The 27,284-nt window shown below is 40.0% G+C and overlaps 1 protein-coding gene across 1 annotated transcript in view; it reads right to left on the bottom strand.

The window, feature by feature from the left end:
• The window catches only part of ADGRA3 (adhesion G protein-coupled receptor A3), a 121,281-nt gene that overhangs the window by 43,085 nt on the left and 50,912 nt on the right, over window positions 1-27,284 (bottom strand). Inside the window, exons 4-10 of the mRNA XM_038533575.1 lie at window positions 26,917-26,988; window positions 21,282-21,353; window positions 18,853-19,013; window positions 16,321-16,534; window positions 11,880-12,044; window positions 8,856-9,057; window positions 7,807-7,962 (exon numbers count right to left, since the gene is read on the bottom strand). Of these exons, the coding sequence (XP_038389503.1) occupies window positions 7,807-7,962; window positions 8,856-9,057; window positions 11,880-12,044; window positions 16,321-16,534; window positions 18,853-19,013; window positions 21,282-21,353; window positions 26,917-26,988 (1,042 nt within the window). The remainder of the gene's footprint in view (window positions 1-7,806; window positions 7,963-8,855; window positions 9,058-11,879; window positions 12,045-16,320; window positions 16,535-18,852; window positions 19,014-21,281; window positions 21,354-26,916; window positions 26,989-27,284) is intronic.

Here is a 27,284-nt window from a genome sequence, read left to right as displayed (position 1 = left end):
CAGAGGTAAAAATATGCATCAGTGCAGAGCTTCTAGAACCCAAGAAAAATTGGGTGTTTCTAGTCAAAGTGATGAGGACAACACCACAATTATCAACAGAAAGGAGAACATTTCAGGGCGCCTGGGTGGCTCAGTCGGTTAAGTGTCCGACTCCTGGTTTTGGCTCAGGTCATGATCTCAGAGCTGTGAGATCAAGCCCCGCATTGGGCTCTGTGCTCAGTGGGGAAGCTGCTTGAAAAGGAGGGGAAGGAACATTTCTTCCTTTTATGACAAATTCTCTGAACACATAAGGAAGAGTACTCAAGAGAAGCAGAATTCGGGGGGTGGGGGTAGCACCCTGAGCCTTACCTTCCCAAGGAATGGGAGAGCTTAAGGGAACTCCAATTCTCCCGAGCGAAGCAGATTTTGCTTTTTCGGATTAAAGACACATGTGCATCTCCCTTCTGGGGAGGATGGAGAACGAGGTACTCGGGATGATTCTCCAGCTAAACGTGGAAAATGCTGAGCCAAAACAAGTGAGAGGAAAAACTGCACCACTGACAAGTCAGAACATAAAGACTGTTCAGAGGCCAAGAGCAGAACAACAGCAGGAATCCAAGGAGCCCTGAGGTTGACCTCTGACGGCCATGGCCCGTCCTCTGCCATCCAGGCCTCGGCCCAGGCCCCACATCGCAGGCCTCCTAGGAGATCACTGCATGGAGCGGACACCAAAAAGGGGACACCTCCAGGGTCAGGGCGAACCAGCAAGCAGACGTCAAAGTGGTCTTGACCTTGGCACAAGGTAGGAGGTGAGAACTCTCTTCCCTGACAATCTATAAACACAGTTAGTTGATCTTCACACAGGACTAAGGTCAGACATGACATTATTTCTCAGGTCTGAAAAGCCTCAAGCTGAGAACTAATTTCAAAGCGAACCCCTTATCTTGGTATTGCCAAGTGCCTAGGCACTTGAGAGAAGCAAACAAATATCACACTTAATAAGGATACATTTAACTATGCCTACATTAAGACTCCTTATCATCAACACTAATCAACACTGCTCTGGAGAGGTTCTCACTAATGCATAACCAGAAAAAAGGAAAAAAAAAAAAAAAGGAGGATACAATTTAAATAGGAACAGAGAAACCAAGTGTTATTCACTGGTGACATCTGTCTGGAAAATCCCATATAACCAACTGCAAAATTATGTGAATTCCTTAAGGTAATAAGACATAAGGTGCATATTTTTAAAAACCATAACTGGGCAGCCCGGGTGGCTCAGCGGTTTAGCTCCGTCTTCAGCCCAGGGCCTGATCCTGGAGACCTGGGATCGAGTCCCATGTCGGGCTCCTTGCATGGAGCCTGCATCTCCCTCTGCCTGTGTCTCTGCCTTCTCTGTGTCTCTCATGAATGGATAAATAAAATCCTTAAAAATAAAAAAATAAAAAAAAAATGTAACCAAGGGAAAAGGAACAAGGACTAGATACCTGATGATATTAAGGACTCAGAGCCCATTTGGGTGACATTATAACAATATCACGGTTCTGTTTTTAAAGTTCCTGGCATTTCAGAAAAATTATGGATGAAATAGGACATCTAGAATTTGCTATCAAATATTCCTGCACTGGAAAGGAATACGAGAAAGAAAGAAGAAAAAGAGAAAGAAAAACAAAAAACAAAAAGAAAGGAAAAAGGAGAGAAGAGATTAGCGAGAATGATGACAAAGGAAGTGGACAGCTCAAACACCATTTCAAGGCAATTATCATACGGTTTTGCTCATATGCAGAATATAATTCTAGTCCAGAGGGACTGTAAGGGAAGGGAGGGAAACTGAATGGGAAAAAATCAGAGAGGGAGACAAACCATGAGAGACTCTTGAACTCTGGGAAACAAGCTGAGGGTCACTGGAGGGGAGGGGGTAACTGGGTGACGGGCATGAAGGAGAAAAGGGGATGTGAGGCGCCCTGGGTGTTCTATGTGACTGATGAATTATTGGACAGTACATCTGAAACTAATGATGTGCTCACTGTATGCTTGCTGGCTAGCTGAATTCAAATTAATTAATTAATTAAAGCTCTTGGGGAAAAAATTTCACATTCCAAGCCTGCTGAAAGCTAAAGAGTAGAGGGTAACATTCCCCCTCCTACCCTTTTGGAACTTTCCAATGCAAACGTTTCTGACGCGTTTTTAGGAAGTTAGGCCCAAAGAATACTTTTTTTAAAAAAGCACGACAGGGAATAAGAAAATGAAGTTACTGCAGTGGTTCTCAAAGCCCGTGCGAAGACATGCCCCCCAGTATCACTTCACGCAAATTCTCAGACCCCCCGCAGCACGGAGTCAGGGTCTCAGAGGACGGCCCAGCAATCCATTTAGCAGACCTTCCAGGGCTTCTGACACACACACTCCAGTTCCAGGCGCAATGTTCTAGAAGGGGTAACAAAGCCAAGGGCCGGCTCTCCGAGCAGTTTAACAATATAGAAAACTCAGACAAAAATCAAGAAGAAAAACATTAGTGATAATGAAAAAGAAAACACAACTGTTAATACAGAAGTGATTATGTTTTAAGATAAGTACGTGAAGGGGACTCCTGGGTGGCTCAGCTGTTGAGCACCTGCCTTCGGCCCAGGGTGTGATCCTAGAGTCACGGGATCTAGTCCTGCTTCATGCTCCCTGCAGGGAGCCTGCTTCTCCCTCTGCCTGTGTCTCTGCCTCTCTCTCTCTGTGTCTCTCATGAATAAATAAAGATCTTAAAAAAAAAAAAAAAAAAAAGGATAAGTACATGAAGAACTTTATATTCTGAAAACTCTATGTAAAAATGTTCCAAATGAACAGTCTGGTCAACTAGCAAGAGGGCGCAGGCCTGGCTCACAGATTTAAGGCGAGAGCTCTAGGACGCATAACCAAACCTGATCTTTATATACGTTCCCATCTTTGGAAATGCATAAATACTGCTTTCAAAAGAGAAATTACTATTGTAAATATGGAACGGACACTTAAATTGCCTGACAGACAGCTTTTATCTGGTTTTAAAAGACCCCACCAAGCACACCATTTAGACCTGGCAGTTTGAGAGCTTTCAGCATCCACCCTAAGACCACAGAGCACGAGCCTGTGCTGCCTGGACTCAATCACAGGTTAAAAAGCAATTGCCTCACAATACTGTGCTTATGAATTATTCATAGCAGAGTAACTTTTTGGACATAATGCAAAAAAACAAAAAAAAATCAATTTAATTATTTGTCCAACTAAGCCTTATGCATTTTAGGATACCTTAGAATAATTTCATGGTAATTAACATAAAATGAAGCCCTTAAACCTCATGACTTCTTTTTACTATTCTAATAAATGATGAAAGCTATGGCCTATACTTTAACTTTCCAAAGAATCTGATAGAACGTCTGTCACTGCACCACAGGTAATATTACATTTATACTTCAATTATGCAATCCTGAATATTTTTCCTCTGTTTCTCCTATTTATACTTAATAATTTGCCATCATTTGTTTCCAAAGGTAATTCAAACTTTACCCTCTTATGTCATCAGTGAAAGGGACAGCAATCTCCTCCAAACTCAGTTTTTAGTTAGATAATTAAAGCACTCTGGTGATTTTTTTTTTTTACCTCCTTCTTAGCTTCCGAGATAAGAATGTTAAACTTCCTAACTTTATAAAAGTATAGCCTAGCTTTCAATGGCTCTGCAGAACAGGTTCACCTGTATTTTCTCACTAGCACACGCAAACTTTCAAATTAAGGAGGAGATAAACATCATCTCCGTTTTAAAAATAAAGGGCCCAGGTTAAAAAGTAACCCATGAAAACCACATCTGCTTCCAGCATACCACCAAAGTACAGACCACCCACTGCACACAGTAGTAAACACCTCTGGGCACCACAGTGCTCTTCACTAGTTGGGAGGCATGCAAAGCTCCTTCACAGCAAAACAGGGCAGCACGAGAATAAACTGGCATTATATGACGACAAAATATTTTTCAATGTCCACGTTCTGGAATGATATTCCAATTACTCCAGTGACTCAAGCCATCCCACGTCCATGAATGACTTCTCCCCCACCCCTGTCCTCTAAGATTCCACTTATTTATTCATGAGAGACATAGAAAGAGGGGCAGAGACACAGGCAGAGGGAGAAGCAGGCTCCCCACGGGGAGCCCGATGCAGGACTCAATCCCAGGACTCCAGGGTCACACCTTGAACCAAAGGCAGATGCTCAACCACTGAGCCACCCAGGTGCCCCCACAGGTAGCTAACCTGTGATCATGATGAACAATGGAGAGCATTCCTACCACAAAGCCAGCATCCAGGCAGCTTCTCCCACCACTGGGAACATTTATCACGGGAAGCAGGCTGTGGCCCAGAGAGACCATCAAGTACCAAGAAGACAGTTCTTGAGAAAACTGTGGTCTGAAGTTCAGATAGCAACACTGAAACGTTATCTCATTATCAAGTGGTCCTGTTGTCTCATTTAAACACATGTAACTATTTTCCTTCCTTTACCAACTGCATCGTATCAAATAAAGCACCTAAGGTACCAGGAGCTATAGTGTGGCAGTAACCTAAAATGTGAGGAAGAGAAGGAAAAGTGTAAAGTTGACAAACTCAACTCAAGTTGTTATAAGTTTAAGATATCTCATGTGAGGACAGCCCCAGTGGTGCAGCGGTTTAGCACCGCCTTCAGCCTAAGGTGTGATCCTGGAGACCTGGGATCGAGTCTCACATCAGGATCCCTGCGTGGAGCCTGCTTCTCCCTCTGCCTGTGTCTCTGCCTCTCGCTCTGTCTGTGTCTCTATGAATAAATAAATAAAATCTTAAAAAAAAAAAAAAGATATCTCATGTGAGCCTCACAGCAACCACACGGAAAAATCCTGCACTACTTACACAAAACAAAACAACTAAGAAGTCAAAACATACAAAAAGACACCAAGAAACAAAAAAGCAGGATAAGAATCATGGAATAATGGATCTACAAAACAACCAGAACACAATGAGCCAAGTGACAAAAATAAGTCCTTACCTATAATAATTACTTTAAATGTAAGAAAATTAAAAGATACAGACTGGGTCAAAAGATTAAAAAAAACAAAAACATTAACAAAAAAACAAAACAAAAGAAGAAACAAGATCCAACAATATGCTGCACAGAGACTTACTTTAGCCTTAAAGACACACCTAACGTGGAGAGTGAAGGAATGGAGGAAGACATTTCAAGCAAATGGTACCAAAACCAAACCAAAACAAAGAAAGTAGCTATATTTGTATTGGACAAAATAGACTTTAAAAGTAGTAAAGAGAAACAGAGACCATTATAAATGATAAAGAGGTCAATATAACAAGAAGATACAACAACTGTAAATCCTCCTTACCCAACACTGGACCACCTAAATATACAAAGCAAAAACAGAACTAAAAGGAGAGACAGACAGGAAAACACTAGCCGTTGCCATCTTTGACACCCCACTCTCAACAATGGACGGATCATCCAGACAGAGAATCCGAAAGGAAACAGCGGATCTGTTTCCACCACAGACCCAGCGGGCCCAACAGATGTACACGGAGCAGTCTACCCAACAACAGCAGAACACACGTTCTTCTCAAGTACACACAGAACATTTTCTAGAAGGGACCATATGTTAGGCCATAAAACAAGTCTTAACAAATTCAAGAAGACTGAGATCATCTTTTCTGTCCACAAGAGCACGGAACAAGAAATCAGTAGCAAGAGGGAAACTGGAAAATTCACTCACGGACGCATGGAAATTAAACAACATTCATTTGCCAATGGATGAAAGAAGAAATTAAAGGAAATTATAAAGGGTTCCTGAGGGGTGCCTGGCTGGCTCGGTCGGTAGAGCACGTGACTTCTAACCTCTGGGTTGTAAATTCAAGCCCCGTATTTAGTGTAGGGGTCACTTTAAAAATAAATAAATGAATAAATAAATAAATGAATGGCTCTGGGCACAAACAAAAACAGAAGCAACATATCAAAAGTTGGGAGATGCAGCAAAAGCAGCTCTAAAAGCAAAGTTCACAGCAATAACCACCTATATTAAGGAACAAGAAAGAGTGCACATAACCTAATTCTAGGCGTTAAGGATCTAGAAAGAGAAGAGCAAAGTAAGCTCAAAGGTAGCAGAAGATAATATTTGACAGGGGAGCCAAGAATACTCAGTGGAGAAAAGACAGAGCAAATCGGATAAGGGATTAATATGCAAAATACATAAAGAACTTATAAAATTCAATAGCAAATGACAATAACAAAATTCAGAAATAGGCAAAGGATCTGTCTGCAAAGAACATATACGAAGGCCCAACAGATACATGAAAAGGGTCTTCAACACCAATCATCAGGGAAATGCAAATCAAAAGCACAAGGAGATACCACCCCACACTTGGTAGAAGGGCCACCACCAAAAAGACAAGAAAATGCTGTTAAAAATATGGAGAAAGGGGAACCTTTGTGCACTTGGTAGGAACGTCAATTTATACAGTCACTACATAAAACAGTATGGAGGACCCTCCAAAAAATTAAAAATAGAACTACCACAGGATCCTGAAATTCCACTTCTGGAAATACATCCAAAGGAAATAAAAACCCTAACTTGAAAACACATCTGCACCCCCACATGCAGGGCAGTATTATTTATAATAACCAAGACACGGACACAACCTAAGTATCCATTGACGGATGAAAGGATAAAGAAGCCGTGATACACACACACACACACACACACACACACAGGGATATTATTCAGCCATAAAAAAAAGTGAGGAAATCCTATCACTTGTTACAACATGGGGAACCCTGAAGGCATTATGCTGAGTGAATTAACAGAGAAAGACAAATACTGGGGCTCCTGGGCGGCCCAGTGGTTGAGTACCTGCCTTCAGCTCAGGCCATGACCCTGGGGTCCCAGGATCGAGTCCCACATCGGGCTCCCTGCAGGGAGCCCGCTTCTCCCTCTGCCTGTGTCTCTGCCGCTCTCTGTGTTTCTCATACCTAAATCAATAAAATCTTTAAAAAGAAAGACAGACAGACAAATACTATCTGATCTCACTTACATGTGGGCAAAAAGAAACCTCACAAGGAAGAACGAACTTGCGGTTACCATAGGCAGAGAGTGAGGAAAGGGGGAGGAGGAGGAAGGTGGTCAGAAGGTACAAATTTCCAGTCATAAGGTAAGAACGAGGGAAGGACCGCACAAACGGCGATCCAGCTAACACTGTCGCATGGTATATAGGAAAGTCGTTACAGCAAATCCTGACAGCCCCCATCACACAAAGAAGTTTGCTTTCCTCCCCCCCTTTTTTTCTTTTTATTGTATCTTTATGGGAAGACGGATGTTAGCCTAACTTACTGTGATGATCATTTCACAGTTATTTGTAAATCAAATCATCATGCTCTATACCTTAAACTTACACAGTGATGAATGTCAATTATTTCTCAATAAAACTGGAAAGAGAGAGAGAGAGAAGGAACACGTGGCTGTGAGGAGAAGAACAATCTCAGAATGCCTGAGAGAAGTAGCTGTCGCCAACCCACAAGGTGGACGGAAGACCTTGCTCTCTCATGGGCTGGCTCTGCTCTATCACGGTACCTTAATTTCCAAGAACTAATTGCTCCCCTCTATTCCTTCCAACAACAGATGATTATAATGAATGAAGCATAAATTTCTCAAAAACAATCTTGGAAATTAAAAAGTGCACCTAATTAAAATATAGGAAACATAAAGAGGCTTTAAATATAGGGACTGAACTATACCACATGACCATATGTTGATATGCTATAAGCTCCAAATGTGAACCAGAGAAATACCTCTTTGGACTTTTCTTCTTTGGTAAATCTTCCGAATTTTTCTATCATTTCAGCCACAAATATAACATCCATCTTGTCAGAAAAATTGGCGGCTTCCACAGTATAAGCCAGTAACTGTCGGGCTGTGGCCACAGCATTAGTAAGATTGAGAGGCATCTAGATTAAAAAGGCAAAAATGATCAACGAATTTTGACATTTTATCTTTCCATTTCAAAACACGGCAATGAATTCAAACTCTATCATTTATCACAGGATCTTCTAAAAATGCTTTTTCAAACCTGAGAAAACTGGAATTATAATGGCAACTAATCCTGAATTTTTTTTTTTTAACTTTGAAACGTAGTCATACATCAAAACACATCTAGTGAACACACTGCACCATGTCTCCATCTCTCCTTATCCAAATTCTGCACATACTCCATTCCAATTGCTAAGTAAAGTCTTTCCTGAGTATTCCAACTGGGAGGAATCAATAACCCCCCTGGAGCCCCTACGCACGGGAGTAGGAAGCATTTATCTGTACTGCCACACGCTGCCAGTGATGTCTTACATTTGCTTATTTATTGACTTAACACAACTCGGCACCAACCATTACGCAAAGGGTGTAACAGGTACCGAGGAGCGCCAGAAAATGTGTAACATGGAAATCGTCTCCCAGCTGCTTATAATCCGGCCAGGTTGAAAAAGGATGCATCGGAGCAAAGACAAGAAAGGCCGTATGAGTAGTACACGTATGACAAGGGATCGCTTGTGACAAAGAGATTATAAAAGAAGCCCAAGAGGTGGCTTCCCAGATGGATTTGAAGGATGGCTGGGATTTGGTCCAGTGGATACAGATGATAAAGATATTCAAACAAAGGCAGTGACTGGAAAGGAAGACTGACAGCACAGGGAGCCTGGAATACGGGAGGAGTTGACAGGCCTGATCCTGAAGACAGATCCACTGAATGGAAACACACAAAATCCTTATGCTTTACTAGTATTTAAAACACACACACAAATACCTGGTATTTCAGCTAAATCAGCAAATGGGAAGACTTAGTACTTACCTGATTAAACATATAAAGCACCCTGGTGACATCGTTCGCATACTGGCAGCGAGAATAATCATCATCTGCCCAGAAGCCACCTCGATCGCATCTGCGCCAAGCCTTCCTCTCATCCTGTGGGTTTCCGGGATAGATCCCGCTGCCATGGGTGTTCCGGGTACACTGAAGATACGCGGTAATGCCTGCTAACGTTCTGGGCCATCTAGGCAGATGAAGACACAAGGGTATGAGAAAACCTACGCGGACGCAAATTACAGCGGAGGTGTAAATCAAGGACTAGAACAGGTCATGTATGATCAGAGAGAGATCAAGAAGAAACAAATTTGGGCAGCCTGGATGACTCCGTGGTTTAGCACCGTCTTCAGCCCAGGGTGTGATCCTGGAGACACAGGATCGAGTCCCACATCGGGCTCCCTGCATGGAGCCTGCTTCTCCCTCTGCCTGTGTCTCTGCCTCTCTCTCTCTCTCTCTCTCTCTGTGTCTCTCATGAATAAATAAATAAAATCTTTAAAAAAAAAGAAGAAAGAAATTCCTTTCAGAATAAAGACAAAAAAAAATGAAAAGGTTAGCATGGACTAAACTGCTTTAAACCATCAGCCACATCTATTTTAATATCAGAGGATATTTTTCTTAAAATGTTCTAAATATTGCTATAAACACACAGGAAAACTTATATCCAGTAAAAAAAAAAAAAAAAAAATTTAAAAAAGAAAACCGGTTCAAAAGATGGCACAGAAGCGGAGTTAGCAGAAGCGTGGACAAGAGTCACACAGCAGGTGCAGGATTGCTTCGCTTAGCCGCTGGCCGTTCAGTGGCACCTAGGAATTTGGGACTTGGGGGTATTCCTATGAACAGTTAACTGGTGAGGGCTGTTGGTCATGCCTAGACTGTTTGGACAAGCAGTACAATTGATGCTGGAACCTGCTTTCTTCCCAGGAGTCTGAAACTTTGGTACATGCTAGATGGGGGAGGGGGCGCCTACATGACCAGCAATAAGAACTTTGGGTGCTGAGTCTCCAACGGGCTTCCCTGGGCAGCAGCATGTATGGAGGTTGCTGCCCTTTCACGGCTGGAGGAGTAAGAAGAGGCCTGCGTGGATCTCTCCAGAACGCACCTATGTCTTTCCCCTTGTTATCCAGCTACGTATCTTCCTAAAGCTCTGTACTAGATCTCAGCTGTGACTACAACTACATGCTGGGTCCTGTGAGTCCTCCTCGCAAACTTTTGCACTGGGGGGCGGTCTAGCAGACCTCCAACACACTATACAACTGAAATTATCCGGGAGAAAGTACTGCCTCTGCAAGTGACCACACAAACCTGTGGGCACAGATTGTCACTAACAGTGGGGAGAAATCTTCGCCATTTGAGCTCCATTTCTCCAAAATTGGGAATGAAATGAATAGATTTCATAAAAGTTACAGTTGACCTATAACACAGGAACTGATAAATTATAATAGCAGTCATACCAAAATATAATTGATTACCAAAATCTGCATAAACAGATTAAACAACACTAAAATCTTATTAATGCAGTGAAAGTGGAACTGCATAATATACTAAGGAGTGTCAAAAGCTAATTCATTAATCAGTCAAATAATCAGATTCTTCTTCTATTTTTAAAAATGTAAAATACTCAAATCATGAGCAAAAATAGAAAATCCACCATAAATATAAAACATTATGACTACTTAATAAAAGATGCAGAATATAACGAAATTCATAAGTGCTATCTATTCTGTTTTAAAGTATACAGAATAAATATTATCTATTAACAGTTAATCTACATAAAGGACTTAAGCTTTATTGGCAACAATAAATGCTAATTTCCATATACTCGGGTCAGGGAGATTTTTTTTTTTTAAAGGACGAAAGATATATTTTTTTAAAAAAAAGCAATGAAGAACTAGCTGAGCTGAAGATGTTGCTATTGCTTCTTCACCTTGGATTTAAAAGATTAAAACCAAAGGGTTTTCTTACCCTTAAAACTTGGGCAGTTAGGAGAACCAAAGTCAGGCAGTACTAACTGGGTACTCAACAAACTTTACGCTGCTTTAAAGAGCCACACAGTTCCCTTCATTTACATCAACTATAAAGTCATTATTAAAATCCTGAATGTAATAAACATCAAATAAGTAATATACTTTAAAGATGTTTTTTAAACAACCTTCAAAGTACGGAGAGTCTAAGGGAAAAGTTGTCACCTCTCACAAATTCTAAATTTTCTATTTAAAAAAGATTATAATATTTAACTTATTCTGCTTATCTCAACACAGAGGCCAATACTAACGGCTCCCAAAGTTACGGGCCAACCAAAAGCTTTCATTTCCAAATTCCTTCTTGCTTAGAACCAAACTGGGGAGCACACCTGGGTGGCTCAGTGGTTGAGCATCTGTCTTTGGCTCAGGTCATGACCCCACGGGGTCCTTCCTGGGATCGAGTCCCACATCAGGCTCCCTGCAGGGAACCTGCTTCTTCTTCTGCTTGTGTCTCTGCCTCTCTCATGAATAAATGAATAAAATCTTAAAAAAAAAAAAAGAACCAAACTGGGGACGGTAATGGACCATGGCTTTCTCCTAATTACCATGTCTACTTAACTGCTGATAGTTAAAAGTAACTCAGCAATACGAAACCTTCCAAAGTTCATCCATAAAAGAGCCCTTGAAAAACAGGACATACCATTAGCCTGTCTGAATTTCACAATTTTAATAGAATTTCCAAAACGTTTCCCTAAAGTAGTGGTTCTTAACTTTTACAACAAACTGTTAAACATGAAACACTCTGCCTGCAGAGACTGTTAAATCAACATATCCGAGATAAAGCTCAGGCACCTTTTCTTCATTATCTTCATGAATGATTGAAATCACTGGTCTAAAGGGCAGTCCTTGGATATAGAAGGATATTTAGAAGGAATACATAGATTATTTCTCAAATTTTCTTCTTGAGGACAGGGGACCAATTATGCACCTTTAAGAATAAAAACAGATGTGGGCAAATCACTTTTCCAGCACTTTCCATGTCACTGACCTGAAATCACCTTTATTGTTTACCACCCTCTCGGGAGGACAGTACTGTGCAGAGCTCTCCAACACCACGATATCGACAGTTCTCGTATTATTCCCACGTTTGGTCTGGACATGACAGCCCCAATTTCCAGTCGATCCAGCCTGAATATTAGAAATGGTTAGGGCACTGCATGAAGAAAGATTTTAAAAAGAGAGAAAAAAATGGTTAGACAAAAAAGGGAGACGCCCTAGGCTCCTATCATTCATTTAACAAGTACATCTGAACGCATGCTGTGGGCACAGCACTTGCCAGATAAAAACGAACTTAAAAAAACGATCCCTCCACGTAAGTACCTCAGCGGCAAGTCAAGACAAGCAGGTGAAGAGCTACTTAAAACACTGTGGCGAGAGCTATGACGGACGTATGAACGGAGCGCAAGGGGACATCATGCCCGACACTCCTGCCAGGAGGGGTGGGGGGGACGCAGCCAGGAGGGGACACAGCAAGTGCAAGGGCAGAAACATCACATTCTCGGGCAAAACTAATGGAGATGTTTCCAAGTTACGTCTACCTTTTCACTGATTCGGAGGGAAAGAGTCAAGCGCGAAGGAAGGAGATGGATAGTGGTTAGTGAATAATTAAGAAAATATTTAAGGTAAAATATTTAGCAGAAGAACTCATCAAGTCTCTAAAAAGATTTAATAAATTACCAATTACTGCTTTAACAAAGGGAGTTTTCCATGTAAAGGTATACTTCCATTTAGAAGACGGCTATATTTCTAAATAGCTGTCAGTAAATTCAATTTTCAAGATGAACTCCTAATTCTCTAATACAAAGCCTATTAATTAAAGAGCAGATGTCAGAACCTTCAATTAACCTTTCTCCCCGCCACACGAACCACCATGCTATGCTTTTATATAAATAGAAAAGTAGGAGATAATTAGACATAAAGGTTGTATCATCTTAATTAATCGACAAAGTTATGTCTTGAAGTTAATACACATTTTTCCAGCCTCCTAAATGACTAATGGCTACACAACATCGTACGTTCTAATGAAGACTTTGAGGCACTGTTACTCTGAATCAAAGAAAATGTTTATCATCCTTGTTAATTAAGTCAGTGAATAAAGCAATACGCTGTAATAAATACATTCGAGATAACGTGATACAGAAAGTATTTTATATTAAATCTAAATAGCCAAATTCTGAAATAAATAATCATTCTCCAGTGCAGAGGTTCCCAAATTTTCCTGGTTCACGGCATCTTCACTGACCAGAAAACTGTTTCGCAGAGTAAATTAAATTAAAATTCAATTTACTAAATTAAATCCCCGAATTGTGTGTCTATGTCCTAATAAATTCATGGCCATTTGAAAAATATAACACACATCAATTTGAGGTAAATATTTTGTTCTTAAATAACCACAAGTACTTCCCGATGGGTTGTGTGTGTCTGTTGAGCACTCCAAAACTAACCTAACATCAGAGAGAGGACAGACAACGATACCCTCCTTGCATGTTCCACAATGACTTTCACACAGTACTTGCTCCGCACCACAGTCATCACCAAAAATTTGTCACCCTCGAGCATGGCACCAGCAAAAGGAATGCAGCACCATCGAGTGACACTGTTAACTGCCTGGGCTGGTTGCCGTGTGGGTGTCCAACAAATGTCAAGCATTACCACGCTTCTTCTAAAACTCAAAATACCCCACACAGCAGTTCTGTAAGTGAAGTCCCTGTGACGGCCCACGTCAGCACACCCCCTGGGACCTAAGGGCCTAACATACTTTGCCAACATGTTTTTAAAGAAAACCTTTAGCAATACCTTCCACGTCTAAAACCAATGATCAGAATATAATTTTCAGCAATCCTCAAGGCCGTGTGCTTGGAGATTTAAGGAGGAAGATGCTTCCTCCTCTTCCATTTCATCTCTGAGGAACAGCACAAACGCTGATTCTTACTAGCAAAGGATGGAGAACATAAGGAAACCAACAAAGAATCAACAACTGCCTCAGGTTAACCAATGCAACAACCGTTTATCTCCTTTTCCTGCAACGTCTTTATTATGCGAGGCAAATTCAGGATAGAGGACCTCAGTCTTCCTATGAAAGATTTTCATGTTGGTCGAGAGTCCCTCCCAACAAAACAATCAGGCAAGGATGCTAACCTTAGAATTAATTTTTTAGACTGCTATAAAGAACTTAAACTATGACTCACAGAAATAAATTTATAAAGTTATTCTAGTTATAGCTGCAAAATTTAAGAGTTCTAAATTAGAGAGAAAGCAGGAGCACAGGCAGGTGGGGGGGTGCAGAGGGCAAGGAGGAGAAGGAGAGAAAGAATCTTAAGCAGGCTCCACGTCCAGCATGGGGTCCAATGTGGGGCTCAATCTCATGACCCTGAGATCAAGAGTCAGACACTTAAGCAACTGAGCCACCCAGGCGTCCCAGGGTTCTATATATTTTTAAAGCTTTACTGTCATATGATATGTCAATTATCATTAATTCACGTAAGAAACTGCTTAAAGCACACACCTTAATGAGTTTTAACACATGTATATGCTTATGAAATTATCACCACACTACAAGTACAGTAATAATTAAGAGTCTTCTCAGTGGCACCTAGTAAACTGTTTCTAACAATCTTCTCCCCCTGATAAAGGAACTCTGATTCTGGTCGTCGCAGACCAGCTTCTATCAAACTACCCTCCCTGCAGTTAACAATTATTTATAAGCCCTGGACAAACTACAAAATGACAACTATCGGAACACATGGGCAGCGATCCAAAACAAGCAGAAACCAGAGAGAAGGTGACCCTAGGAAGAAGGGATAAGCACTGAGGACTAAGACCAGGAAATCGTTTCCAATGGCGTTTGCCCAAGGATAGGCCCTACTCAAACAGAAATTCAGTCTGACCTGTTGACAAATCAGAGGACCGAGGTAGAAAGGAACCTGGCTGGAAGCCCAAACTTCTGTGTATAAAACCTACCCAGATCTCTAACCGGCCCCTGCTTCCCACAGACAGGGTGACACCGAGCAGACTTCAGCTGCTGCTACATCACAGAAAGGACAGAAGTAGGAGTTTGACTTTAGCCCATCTAACTGCTTGAGGAAACAAAAACCAGCCTGACTTCAAGCAAACACAAGGGAATCCAGAGTCAGGGATATGCACACTTTTCCTTTAAAGGCCAGAGAAGAATTATTTTAGGCTTTTCTGGCCTAGAAGCAACATCAAGGATATTATATAGGTACTTACATAACCATCTGAAATGTAACCAGTTACAAAGGTAAAAAATATTCTTGGCCCATAGGCTGGACTCTGACAGCTTCTCTAGAGTGAATCATTCATACTATCCAGGACAGAATCCAACATTACTAGACACATAAAAAGTGTTTTTTTTTTTTTTAAAATAGGAAAATATAAAATATATACAAAAGCAAAGTAGTCAGTGGTGATGATCCCAAGATGACCCAGATGTTGGAAGGAGCAGGCAAAGATTTAAAAGCATCTGCTCTATGTTAGAAGACACAAAGGAAAATATGCTTTTCATTAACAAGACAGGAAATCTCAGGGGGAAAACAGAAATTATAAAATAGAATATTCTACCCCAAAAACTCTGGACATGATTCAACTCAGAGGATCTTTATTTTCCCTCTCTCTCTCTCTCTCCCCTCCATATGTGTGTGTGTGTGTGTGTGTGTGTGTATTTTTTTTTTAATGGCACTTCTGTGAATCTGCAGTGATATTACCCTAAGATGCCCTTGCACACTTGGGAAACTACAGATCTATTCTTAAACATTCAAGCTGAGTTCTAAGAAATTGGTAGGAAGGGAAAAAAGAAAGAGACACATAGAGATGAAGAGAGAGAATAAAAAAAGAAAATTCAGTATCTACAGATTAAGATTTTACCAAAATAAAATATATAGTGAGGATAATACATCTATTTTTACTCTGTTTTTTATACTCCATAAAATTCATTTGAATTAAGGATTTTGGTGATCTTACCAGTCATGGGGTTAACAGGACAGGTGTTATATTCTTTTATACTAGTGGAGCAGGGAAAGGAAGTATCTTAAAATGTAGCATTAACCAAGGGAGTAAAAGATTGCTAAAAGTGAAAATCAGAGTTTAGCAGTAGGAAATAGTTAGAAATGAAGTTTGGTATTTAAAGTCTACATTTTTCCTCCTAAAATTTTAAACAAAAAGTTTAACAGTGTTTCTCTTTTATCCTATGCTTTTTTGTTTTTTTGTTTTGTTTTGTTTTGTTTTTGGTCACAACTGGATGGAAAAGGTAGCTATTTGATTTCTGGATATGAGTAACAATCAGGAAAAGGAAAACCAAATGTTTGCATTTTTAAATGCAAGAAGATAAAATATTGACTTAAACTGTAATTAAGCGTTACAATTCTGAAATAAATATGATCCACAGAGACAATTTCTCATCTAAAAAAGTTTACCTTGCAATCAATGAGCAGTTGTGAATCATGTTCTTTTCAACAAAGATACCTTGCGATTCATCAGTTTCAACTATCCGTCCATCCTGATACCACAACACCTGCATGTCCTGATCAATATATGAAGCCATACACTGGAAGGGAAGGCTGTCTCCTTCAAACACAACTTGCCGATGAGATGGAGTCATGTAGAAAGATGGTAATTCAAGGGGTGGATCTACAGACAATAAAACAAAGACTCAGCAATAAATACAATACACTATTCACACTCCAGAACGAAAAGTTACAGAGGGGCACCTGGGCGGCTCAGTTGGTTAAGCACCTGCCTTAGGCTCAGGTCAGGATCCCAGGGATCCTGGGATAGAGCCCCGCGTCGGGCTCCCAGCTCAGTGGGGAGTCTGCTTCTCCCATTCCTTCTGCCCTTCCCCATGCCACTGGTGCTCACTTGCTCTCTCTCTCTCACTCTCAAATAAATAAAAAGCTTAAAAAAGTTATAGAAATTCTAATTAAAAATGTTTTAATGGAGAAACAAATTTTCTTCAGTAACCAGAATTTTAATGCTACCACCGGCAAGGCTCCTACTGAGAGATAAGTGGGTCCTAGATGAAAACAAAATTAGTAAAATTAAAATGAAACCATTTCATAATCAGTTCTGACATTAAAGTTGTTCCTCTTTGGTGGTATCTAAGCAATTACTAAAAAAACAAATTGTAAAATGATACTTAAATCTGGAGAATGGAACTGATAATAAGTAAATACTGGTATATATACAATTTTAGAATACATTCAGGAAACAATATTACCCTTTGATTAAACCACTGGTTTCTGCCTATGTAAGTAATACATACTCATTGAGAAAATCCAGAACACTTACAGATGGGGAAAGAAAAATCATTTAAGATCCAATATATTACCATCACTGTTAAAAAGCTGATTTACTTCCTTTCAGTAATACAAATAAAAGGGAAGAATCATAAATATTTATGCAAAAATACACACAAATGCCATGGGCTCACAAAAAAAAAATAATATTTAGCCCATCGTCTACTGCTCATAGCAGTAATCTATCCTAAAGAATAACAGCACATATGGAAACATACACACAAGGAAATTAATCCTTGTAATTGGAGAAATTATTTAACAACCTATAGAGACATGATAACCACATCTGTATCATGGATTGGCATGCATCTATTTCATACAATGAGAAAATGAGTTTATAATATGTCAGGTTTTAAAAAGTTACAAAATATCATTAGAATATGATAACATTTGGGTCAAAACACAGGAAAAAGATGAAGAAAATATACTAAGTTATCTCAGACAACTACCTTTGAGTGATAAGAATGTAGCATGGGCTGCATGGGCAAAGCATGGGCTTTGTCTGGTTTACTTCTTTCTTTTCATTTCTTTTCTCTTCCAACCTTACTGAGGTATAATTGACAAATAAAATTGTAAGATACTGGGACGCCTGGGTGGCTCAGTGGTTGAGCATCTGCCTTCGGCTCAGGTCGTGATCCCAGGGTCCTGGGATCGAGTCCTGCATTGAGCTCCCTGCATGGAGCCTGCTTCTCCCTTTGCCTATGTCTCTGCCTCTCTCTCTGTGCCTCTCATGAATAAATAAAACTTTTTAAAATAAAAAAATTGTAAGATATTTTATTCTCTCCTCCCCCATTCAAAATCATAAGTTATTTCAAGTATACATCGTGATGATTTGATGTATGTATATGCTGTTTCTTTTCACAAATCTTAATTTTCATCCAATTCATCTCACCTTACTTATGAAAACTATAACAATAATGATAATAAAGAGAAAACATAAACAAGTATAGAACTGCTTATTTCCAGTTATAAAGACTAAACTGAAATTTCCTTTGATCATTTTAATGACTATTTTTGGTTCATGTGGCTTTTTTTTCATTTCATAAGCATATTTTATTTCCCTCTAATCTTCGGGTACTATTCAAAATTATGATTTTCAATAACTGCATATTGAAAATAGTGTCACAAGTCATTCAATCAATCTCTCATTTTTGAGAACTGAAGATATGCCTATACTTCAAAATTAACATACAATGCTGATCATTTCCTAAGAATTAAACTCTCATGTAGAATTACTAGACCAAACTATCAACTTTGTAAGAACACTGAAACGTACTGCTAAACTCTATTTCAAAAAGGCTCTAGTAATTCACACTCCTACCAACAAATAATGATTGCATTCTCAGATTTTTTTTTTTTTTACTATCAACAAATTCCTGGTTTGCCAACTGATAGAAAATCTGAAGATCTACGCTAGTCTTTGAAATTGTTTTTTGTAAAGAAAGCTGTTCAGAACCCAAGAACCTTAAAAACCAATCCAAAAAAAAATGTTTTATCCAAGCTGACTTAACTGTTCGCATAAACTAAGTATATATTATCAGACCCATGAAGGTTAATGGTTGTAATCAATTCTAGCACAGATAAGGAGAATTTTACAGATTGTCAAGCAAAACATCATAGCAAGTCAAATATGGCAAACACTTTCTCCCTTACCACATGTCAACAACTCCTGCTTCACGCCTGTGACTGGCTGGGCCTGAAGAGACTTGGGATAAACACACCGCGTGTCCCGTACTGTGATGTTTCTCTCCTTCACCCAGCGATGCATCCACAATATGTTACAATCACACAAAAGATATTCAGTCTGAAATTCTCTGTAGCATACAAAACACAAATTAGTGAGTATGGTGAATAAAATTAAGCAGCATGTTTGCTTAACATTGGCTTCTGCCTTGGGTGACAGGCACAGCACTCTCTACCCTCAGCCACCCGTGGCACGCACCACCAACCGGTTCCGTTCTCCTTTCCAGGGAGAGGCCAGGCCGAATGGCTGACCCCAGCACTCCTCCCTGCTGGTCCAAGGACACACTGCTTTAGATCAAAGGCGGTGTGCAAACAAAATCTACACATCATCCCTCTTCTATGCAGCAAGCTCCTTAATCCCAGGGTCTGCAATACCAAATCTCCGTATCTTTTGTGTCTACCAAATTTCTACCCACCTGTCATAAAGCATGGTGACACTAACACTGGACCTTGAAGACTTCCCCAACTGTCCCAACATCATCGCCGTGTTCTTGCCTTGTTGAATGCTTGCAAACTATTAATTTTGGCAACATAAAGGAATACATGACCATTTGCCACGGTTGTATTCTGACTGCAGTCAAAGTTTATCAAGAGTGGAGGCTATTTCTGACACTTCTCTGCTTACACCAAGTGATACCAAGATATATACAGAGTGAAGGGGTACAGACTCAACCAACTGAAAATATAAGGATACCTCATACTTGATATGAAAGTAAACACAGAATTATTTTTATATGAGGCAAGAAGTTTTATAATTTGGCACCTGGGTATAAGAAACAAAGAGAGGATAATATAGAAAGCTTGGATAAAAGCACAATAACATGTTGAACACTTGGTTTTACAAAGCACTATTTATGTGCCACATAGTGTGCTAAGTCCAGCTAATAGCAATAAATACAGATACTTTCCCCTGTCAACCTGGAGGACATTATATAATAGGGGAACAAAACATAAGCATGACTAATATAGAATGTAACATGTTCTACACAAATAAATCAAAGTGCAAAGAGCAAATATAACATGTGCTCCTAACACAGATCATGTACCAGTCCAGGCTTCATCTGATTACTTCTGGCAAGGGGAAAAAAAAAAAAAAAAAGAAGGTGGGAGTTGGGATGAGATACACAAAGACAAAGTGAATTTAAAAAACAATACTGATGACTGGACTGGATTTCTAACTCCTAAGCACCACCTTCTGGTTGATTTCCAGCACTACTGGGTAAAAAAAAAAAAAAAAAAAAAAAAAAACAGAAAAAAAATTTTGGATAAAAATACTTCCTACATTCTTGCTACCCAGGGTCTCAAAAGTCAGATTATATTTTGCAGTCATTTTTATTTTCTTAAGTTCACAGAAATGGCTGGCTTGAGCCCACTAAATATGCCAAAAAGAGATATTTTCACTAAAAAACAGTAACAGCAACAAAAAGACCAGAGTTCCATCTAACATGTCTGCCATGATGGTGAGGAGCCAGATGACCACCCAAGTATTAGCTACATCCCAATGAAAATTGCTAAGCGGTCAGTCTAGAAAATTCAAGGAGAAGAGCAGAGAAGGGGAGGGGAGAGGAAGGGATGGTAAGAAAATCAGCAAACACCAAACAGCATCTGCTTTAGAAGATGACATTTTTCCTTGGAAAAACAGTCAACCCCATAAATTATACACAATAAAAATTTTGAAAAGCATTATATTTAACTGTATTTTCAATAGAAATTAGTATAACTTACAGGTTGAATACATTATGTTTAGCTGGAAATACCACGACTGTCAAAAGGAACCCCCCTACTATCTCAGTTAACAAAACGATTCTGGGAGAAGAAAGAAAGTCCGCCAATTCTAAAGCTACAAAGAACTGCATCCATATGATCTTGCACTGATTTCATAAAGCAACCATTCTACGTAAACATTCTTGGCAATGTCAGTAATAAGCTGTGAATTTAGTTTAGGGGAAGGGTAACAGGACAAAGGTAAATCCCAGAAGTATGAAATATTCTTAACTATAGACTCTATAGGGTCAGATATTTTATACTTTGAGGATTCAAGTAGTCAAACAGTAAAATATTTTCTAACTTGAAAATAAAATGAAAAAGGAAAAATCACCAATTTATTTACTCTAAATATAGAGAGATATGGTATTTTATGGAGAAAATGGTTGTCTCAGTGTGAAACACTTTATTCAGGTTTACAGTATGTTTTTCAATGAGAATGCATGCACTCAAGTGAGAGTTTTTGCAAAATCACCAGACTTTCCCCATGAAGTCTCTTAAATCATTTAATAACTGTTTTTAATTTTTAAAAACCAAGACAGTTACCAAAACCAGAAAAAAAAATTCTTACTTACAAAGACCGTAATGAGCCAAGATAATCAAAAGTTCCTTGAGATAATGAAGAAAACAAATTCCCTGAAAGGTTTCTAGAAAAAAAAAAAAAAAGAAAGGAAATGATTTCATTTAAAAAATACTAACAATTATATGTCATTTTATACAATTTCCTAAAGTGTCCTATAATGTTATGAAGAGTTCATAAAAGTTGTTTTAAATCTAATTAAAAGGGAATATTTTATCCAAGGATGAAGAAATTTGTTCTCAATGTATAAAAAGTATAAAATTATTTTAAAGCTAGTACTATCAGATAAGGATTTTCTACCAAATACCAGGTGGATGAACCCGAAAGCTACCTTATTAAGTTGGAACTTCAGCCACGCTCTCGTTACAAGTAATGATTAATCTTCATGTGTTAACTTAGCATCATTTAAGAAGGCAGAAATTTGAAAACAAGAAACAGGCAAGGATAACCTGAATGATCAGTAGCAGCAACCCACAGGAACTGAATAAAATATGTCAACAGAGCACAACAAGCCCAGGGTTTAAAACTGATGTAATTCAATGTTGGACTTGGGCAAATTACTTAACCTATCTGATTGTTTCCTTTTATCAGATGACTTTAGGAAATATCTAAACCCTTGCAGAGTTTTCTATGAATCAAACCCAGAATGCCCCATGCTACAATTCGAGTGGTGTGTTACACCCATAATGATTCCACATTTGACCACAAGCTCCAGGAGCAGAGGGACTTGGGGGTCTTATCTACTGGGGTGCCCCTGACAGCTGGTGGCAGCTGGGGTACACAGTAGGTGCTCAGTAGTGGCGGCTGACTATTCAGGATGTACACTCCATCTTCTGGAAGCTTCTAATATTAAAACAGGACTGAGGGCTCTGAGAAAATGACAGGATGGTCTAACCACCACAGGCTCGGTTCTGGGCCTGTTGCAGGATCAAGGATAGATACGATTTAAACCCAGAATTCTCAAGGAAGAGGTCTTGAGACCTGGGAAGAGGCCTGCCTCTCCTCTGGAGGCTTAGTGAATCCCTCCCGTGTGGTAGAAAGGGACAATCAGATAGAGGAACTCCCGAGTGGGGACAGAGTTGATCTGGGAAAGGTCAGCTATTCCTGTGAATTCTGCAACAGTGTATTCCCCGATGGGAAACCTAATGTGACACAAATGCCAATCCCTCACAAATTAACATGCAATGAAATTCAGTAAAAACAACCCTGGATTGGCTTTTAAATATAGCGTACAAATTTTTGATAGGAAAAGCTGGATAAAAGGACTCTGATCTTCATAGGAGAACTGCCTAGGAACTTAAGTAAACAAAGGATATTTGTCAATTAAAAGAACAGTAAAAGAGATGCCCTTCTCTGATCCTTAACTATCAGTGGGGATAGTGAATGTAGATTTTGAAGAGGTTATTGCTGATGGAAGCGTGACTCACTCTTGTATTTTTAAAAAGTAACCTAGATGCAATTAAAACAACGGTACTCTCATGAAGCTATCCTATGTGGAATTATAGGATTACTCGGATCTGTTTTAAACAGTATAAGCAGGGGGAGACCTGGGTGGCTCAGGAGTTGAGTGTCGCCTTCAACTCAGGTCGTGATCCCAGGTCCTGGGATTGAGATCCGTATGGGGCTCCCCACAGGGAGCCTGCTTCTCCCTCTGCCTGTGTTTCTCATTAAAAATAAAATCTTAAAAAAATAAATAAAATAAGCAGGAAGACAAAAATATGGGAGATAGAATTAAAACAAGGTTGGCTATGAAAGTTCCTAAAGTGCTGAAACTGGGGAAGTGGGCACATGAAGATTCCTTATACGACTGTCTCTAATTTTTTTTTTCACAAGTTTGAAAGATTCCATAACAGTAAGTTGGAAATGAAACTCTTATCATACAAATATAGGATTTAAGGATAAACAAAATAATGGCATCTTACAGGGATCATTAGATTCTAATTATTATGTTATTTTATTTTAATTATTAGATATAATTAGCTATTTCCTTATAAAACCACAGAGGAAGGAATTACACTGGAGACGTGCCATCGTCCCAGTAAATCCCCACATAAACCAATTTTTCCTCCAGTGTTGGAACAGACTGGCTGAACACCAAACAGAGTAACTGGTTTTGGTTTGGGGACCATAAAAAGTTACACACATTTTAAAATACTAGAATCACACTGCAGCTCTGAGATAATACACAAAGCAAAAGGGAACAGAGGATGGCAAGTGCACAGGAAAGTCACTGCTCCCAAGTCCTATCAGCTCACTGAATGGAACAGCAGATCAGTTATCCAGCCATCCCCACTCTACCCTTTTACGCTGTTCTCTTCATACCTTAATTTTGCTTTATTTACTTACTTTTTGCTAAACAGATACATTTGAATTCTTGTAAATTTTTTTAAAGATTTTATTTATTTATTAGAGAGAGAGAAGAAAGAGAGAGAGAGAGAGACAGAGACACAGGCAGAGGGAGAAGCAGGCTCCATGCAGGGAGCCCGATGCGGGACTCGATCCCAGGTCTCCAGGATCACGCCCCGGGCTGAAGGCGGTGCTAAACCGCTGAGCGACCGGGGCTGCCCTAATTCCTATAAATTAAACATGTAGGACGCATCACCTATGACCATACAGGGAAGTTTACCAGGGCCAATCTGCTAAAGGACGGGAATATGGCAATCAAATAGAATCTCCCTCAACAGAAGAATAAAGAACTAAATTATAATCAGCTCTGTACTCGGAATCTTCCGTAAGTATTAACAAACATGAACTGCATCAACAGGTACTCTCTTGCAAAGATATTAATGATATGCTGGCAATTTTTTAAGTGAATTGCTGAGTACAGCACACATGTACAGCCCTGTATGTATGCCTGTACCTTTGTGGGGGCAACACAACAAATACACCTGAAAGACACTGAAAATAATACACCAGATAGTACAGGCTTAGCTCACAGTGGGATATCTGAAGGGATGGAAGGGGGGGTTAACTTTTCCTTCAAATCTCTATGTGGTTTTATGACTTAATGACATCAGTAATTGTTCAATTGTATAAAGGAAGTTCTTATAAATATCACTCACTATATTTTTTTTACTTTATAAGAGAGAGAGTGAGAGAAAGAGTGCGTGAGAGAGCGCACAAGCGGGGGGGGGGGGGGGGGCAAGGGGAGAGGAAGAAGAGGGAGGAGCTCCATCCCAGGACCCCAGGGTCATGACCTGAGCCAGAGGCAGATGCTTAACCCACTGAGCCACCAGAGGCCCCTACTCACCAATTATTTCTGCTAGAAGAATACTAAAGGTATAATTCTTGGAAAAATAATACAAGATTTAAATTGATCAAAATTCATTAAAAATGGGGGGAAAAAAGAAAGCTTTTGATCTGTTGATCTCCTGACAACTTCTCTGCAAATTCACTTCTTCGGCGAGGGCAGAGAGCACAAAAGTTCACTTTCAGCTCCTCATCTTTGGTTCACCAGTTACTTCCACGGGTGAGAGAGAGATGGGGTGGGAATCTCCGGGAGGATGTCTTCACTTCTCCAACACAGTTCTCCATCAACAAAGGCAGAGATCCATGTACAGGAATAATCAACTAAACCTCCCACATCCATGTCTACTGAAGCCTCAGCCATATTTAAAGTTATTTTTGAATTCTTAACCTAAACCTCCAAAGCCACAACTGGTTTCAAAATGATGAGAAGCACGGATGATGAGAAGGCCACTGTCTGCCTGCCAAGGTCTCTTCCAGGCCCTGGGGGCCTCTACTCCCGCCTCCTTGGCTAAGAGGCCCCGCCAGTCCTAAATCCCAGGCAACCCAGAGAATCCAGCTGAAGCAGCAGTAAAGGAAATATCTATAAAGAGTGATTCACTCTGGATTCCCTCCTTCTATATGCCTGTTCAGCTTCTGAGGTAAGAGGCAAAAAAAAAAAAAAAGGTAAGGAAATTGTAACTGACCCTAAAAGTAAAGACTATCCCTTCCAGCTCTTCCCTAAAGAATATTTGCTGATGGGTCAAGAATCCCTGGGCCACGTTATAAATGCATCTGGAACTAAAGTCGACAAAACAGTAAACTGCAGACACTTTCATAACTTGAGTCACAGCTATCCAAAAATATAACAGTTTTCCTTCATAAATGCCCCATTTTGCCAATTCTTATGCAGTCCTCAAAACCAAAAATACAAAACTCTCAAGAAGAGTTAACAAAAGCACTGAAATAAAATTGCTGCAGTCTAGCCACAAAAAAATAAAAATGCAATTGGTTTAATAAATCTCAAGTTATGAGCAAAGCTGTACACCAAATCAATCTTGTATTTAAACACAGAAGTTTGGCCATATATCTCTCTCCTCCCAACTCAAAGGGCTCACTGAAAAATACTACAAGTCCACTAAGAACCAGGAGTACTCTGTGGTATTCTAACAAGTGATCCGAAGTCCCCTCCCCTACTGCAGACATGAAATAATCTCACTATTGAAGTCTCTAAGAGCTTTTTCAAAGTCAACATGAATGAAGTTACAGAAACATTTCTGAAAAGCCAGAGAGAGAAAGAACCAGGCAGAGACAATCCGCATTACTACACTCTCTACCCTAAATCCCAAATTTCATCTTACACCCTATTCCCAGACAACTCTTCTCTAAAACAGGATTTTATGCCACTTCCCCAGCATAAATGCCCTTCAGGGGCTTCGTGTCGTTAAATCAGTTTGAAGCCTCATATAAAGTTCTATCATAGATAATCAGCCTGATTTCTAGTTACTCCCAACAGAGCCTCTTCATTTTAAAAAGAAAATAAAAATGTATTCAATGGCTTATACAATGTTCTCCTGTATTTATAACATATGTAAATTATAAGAGAGAGATACAGATAGATCAAATTTTAATTAATCTTTATAACATGGCGGGGGGAGGGGAATCTCTGGATGGCTCAGCGGTTAAGCATCTGCCTTTGGCCCAAGGTGTGATCCTGGAGACCCGGGATCGAGTCCCACATCGGGCTCCCTGTGTGGAGTCTGCTTCTCCCTCTGCCTGTGTCTCTGCCTCTCTCTGTGTGTCTCTCATAAATAAATAAATAAAATCCTAAAAAAAAATCTTTATAATAACTTTGAGGTACTCTTTACCTACTTTAACAGATGGGAAAAAAACAAACAAACAAACAAAAAAAAAAACAGAAAAGCTCAGAAAAGTGAGTTCACCCTAAATCACAAAGTCAGAGGCATGATTCAAATGGTCATTGTACTCTTCACACCAACGGCTTTCCCCTTGACGCTGGCGTTGTTCTTCCTTCCACCTTCTTGCATCATTTGCTCTGCTTCTTCTTCCTTCTAACTAACCAAATCTCGGCCATCTCTGGACCATCGGGTCAAGTTTTACCTCTTTCTGGACCTTTATCCAGACTAGCAATGCTTCCGACCATCTCTCTCAACAGGACCATGTGCTCTGAGGCATCTACCACCTTGGGCGGCTGTGCGTGCACACGTACGTACGTGATGCTCTGCTGGCACTACGCCCCAGGACTGAATTTCCAGCTCCTCGTCTCCTCCTCCTGTAATCCTGACAGCTGCTACTTTACTAGCATGTCATAGGTGCCTCTAAATACCTGGGTACTAGCTCACACGCTTTCTTGCATCTTAAATGGAAGAGAAAGGTGTACTTACAGCCTGACCAGGTTGGTGAGTCCTCGGAATATGTCTGCATTCAGACATCCTATTCGATTGTTTGTCAGATCCCTGAGGAGAAAGGGGAAAGGAACGTCTTCAGTTAGTTCTCCTGGTTGAGGAACGTTTCATACATTCCGTATTCAAGGATATTCAAGAACAGCACCCAGGTGTCACACGAGACCTTTCTCTTCAGCATCGCCGAGAAGTTGACTTGCCTCAGGTGAGTTAAGGGGAGCCGTGAGAGGAAAAGCGATCCTTGCTTTCACCTCTCCTGGCGCGCACGGACTGCACGCTGTCTAGTTAGAGGGCCCTCCACAGTCCATGCATTGACTCCTGTGAAATGAGTCCTGATACAACTGGAGTGG

This window comes from Canis lupus, chromosome 3 (genome assembly GCF_011100685.1).
Source record: "Canis lupus familiaris isolate Mischka breed German Shepherd chromosome 3, alternate assembly UU_Cfam_GSD_1.0, whole genome shotgun sequence".
In the NCBI taxonomy this organism is placed as follows: Eukaryota; Metazoa; Chordata; class Mammalia; order Carnivora; family Canidae; genus Canis; species Canis lupus.
The sequence above is the reverse complement of the archived record's forward strand: the minus strand, read 5'-3'. Positions and strand labels throughout refer to the sequence as shown.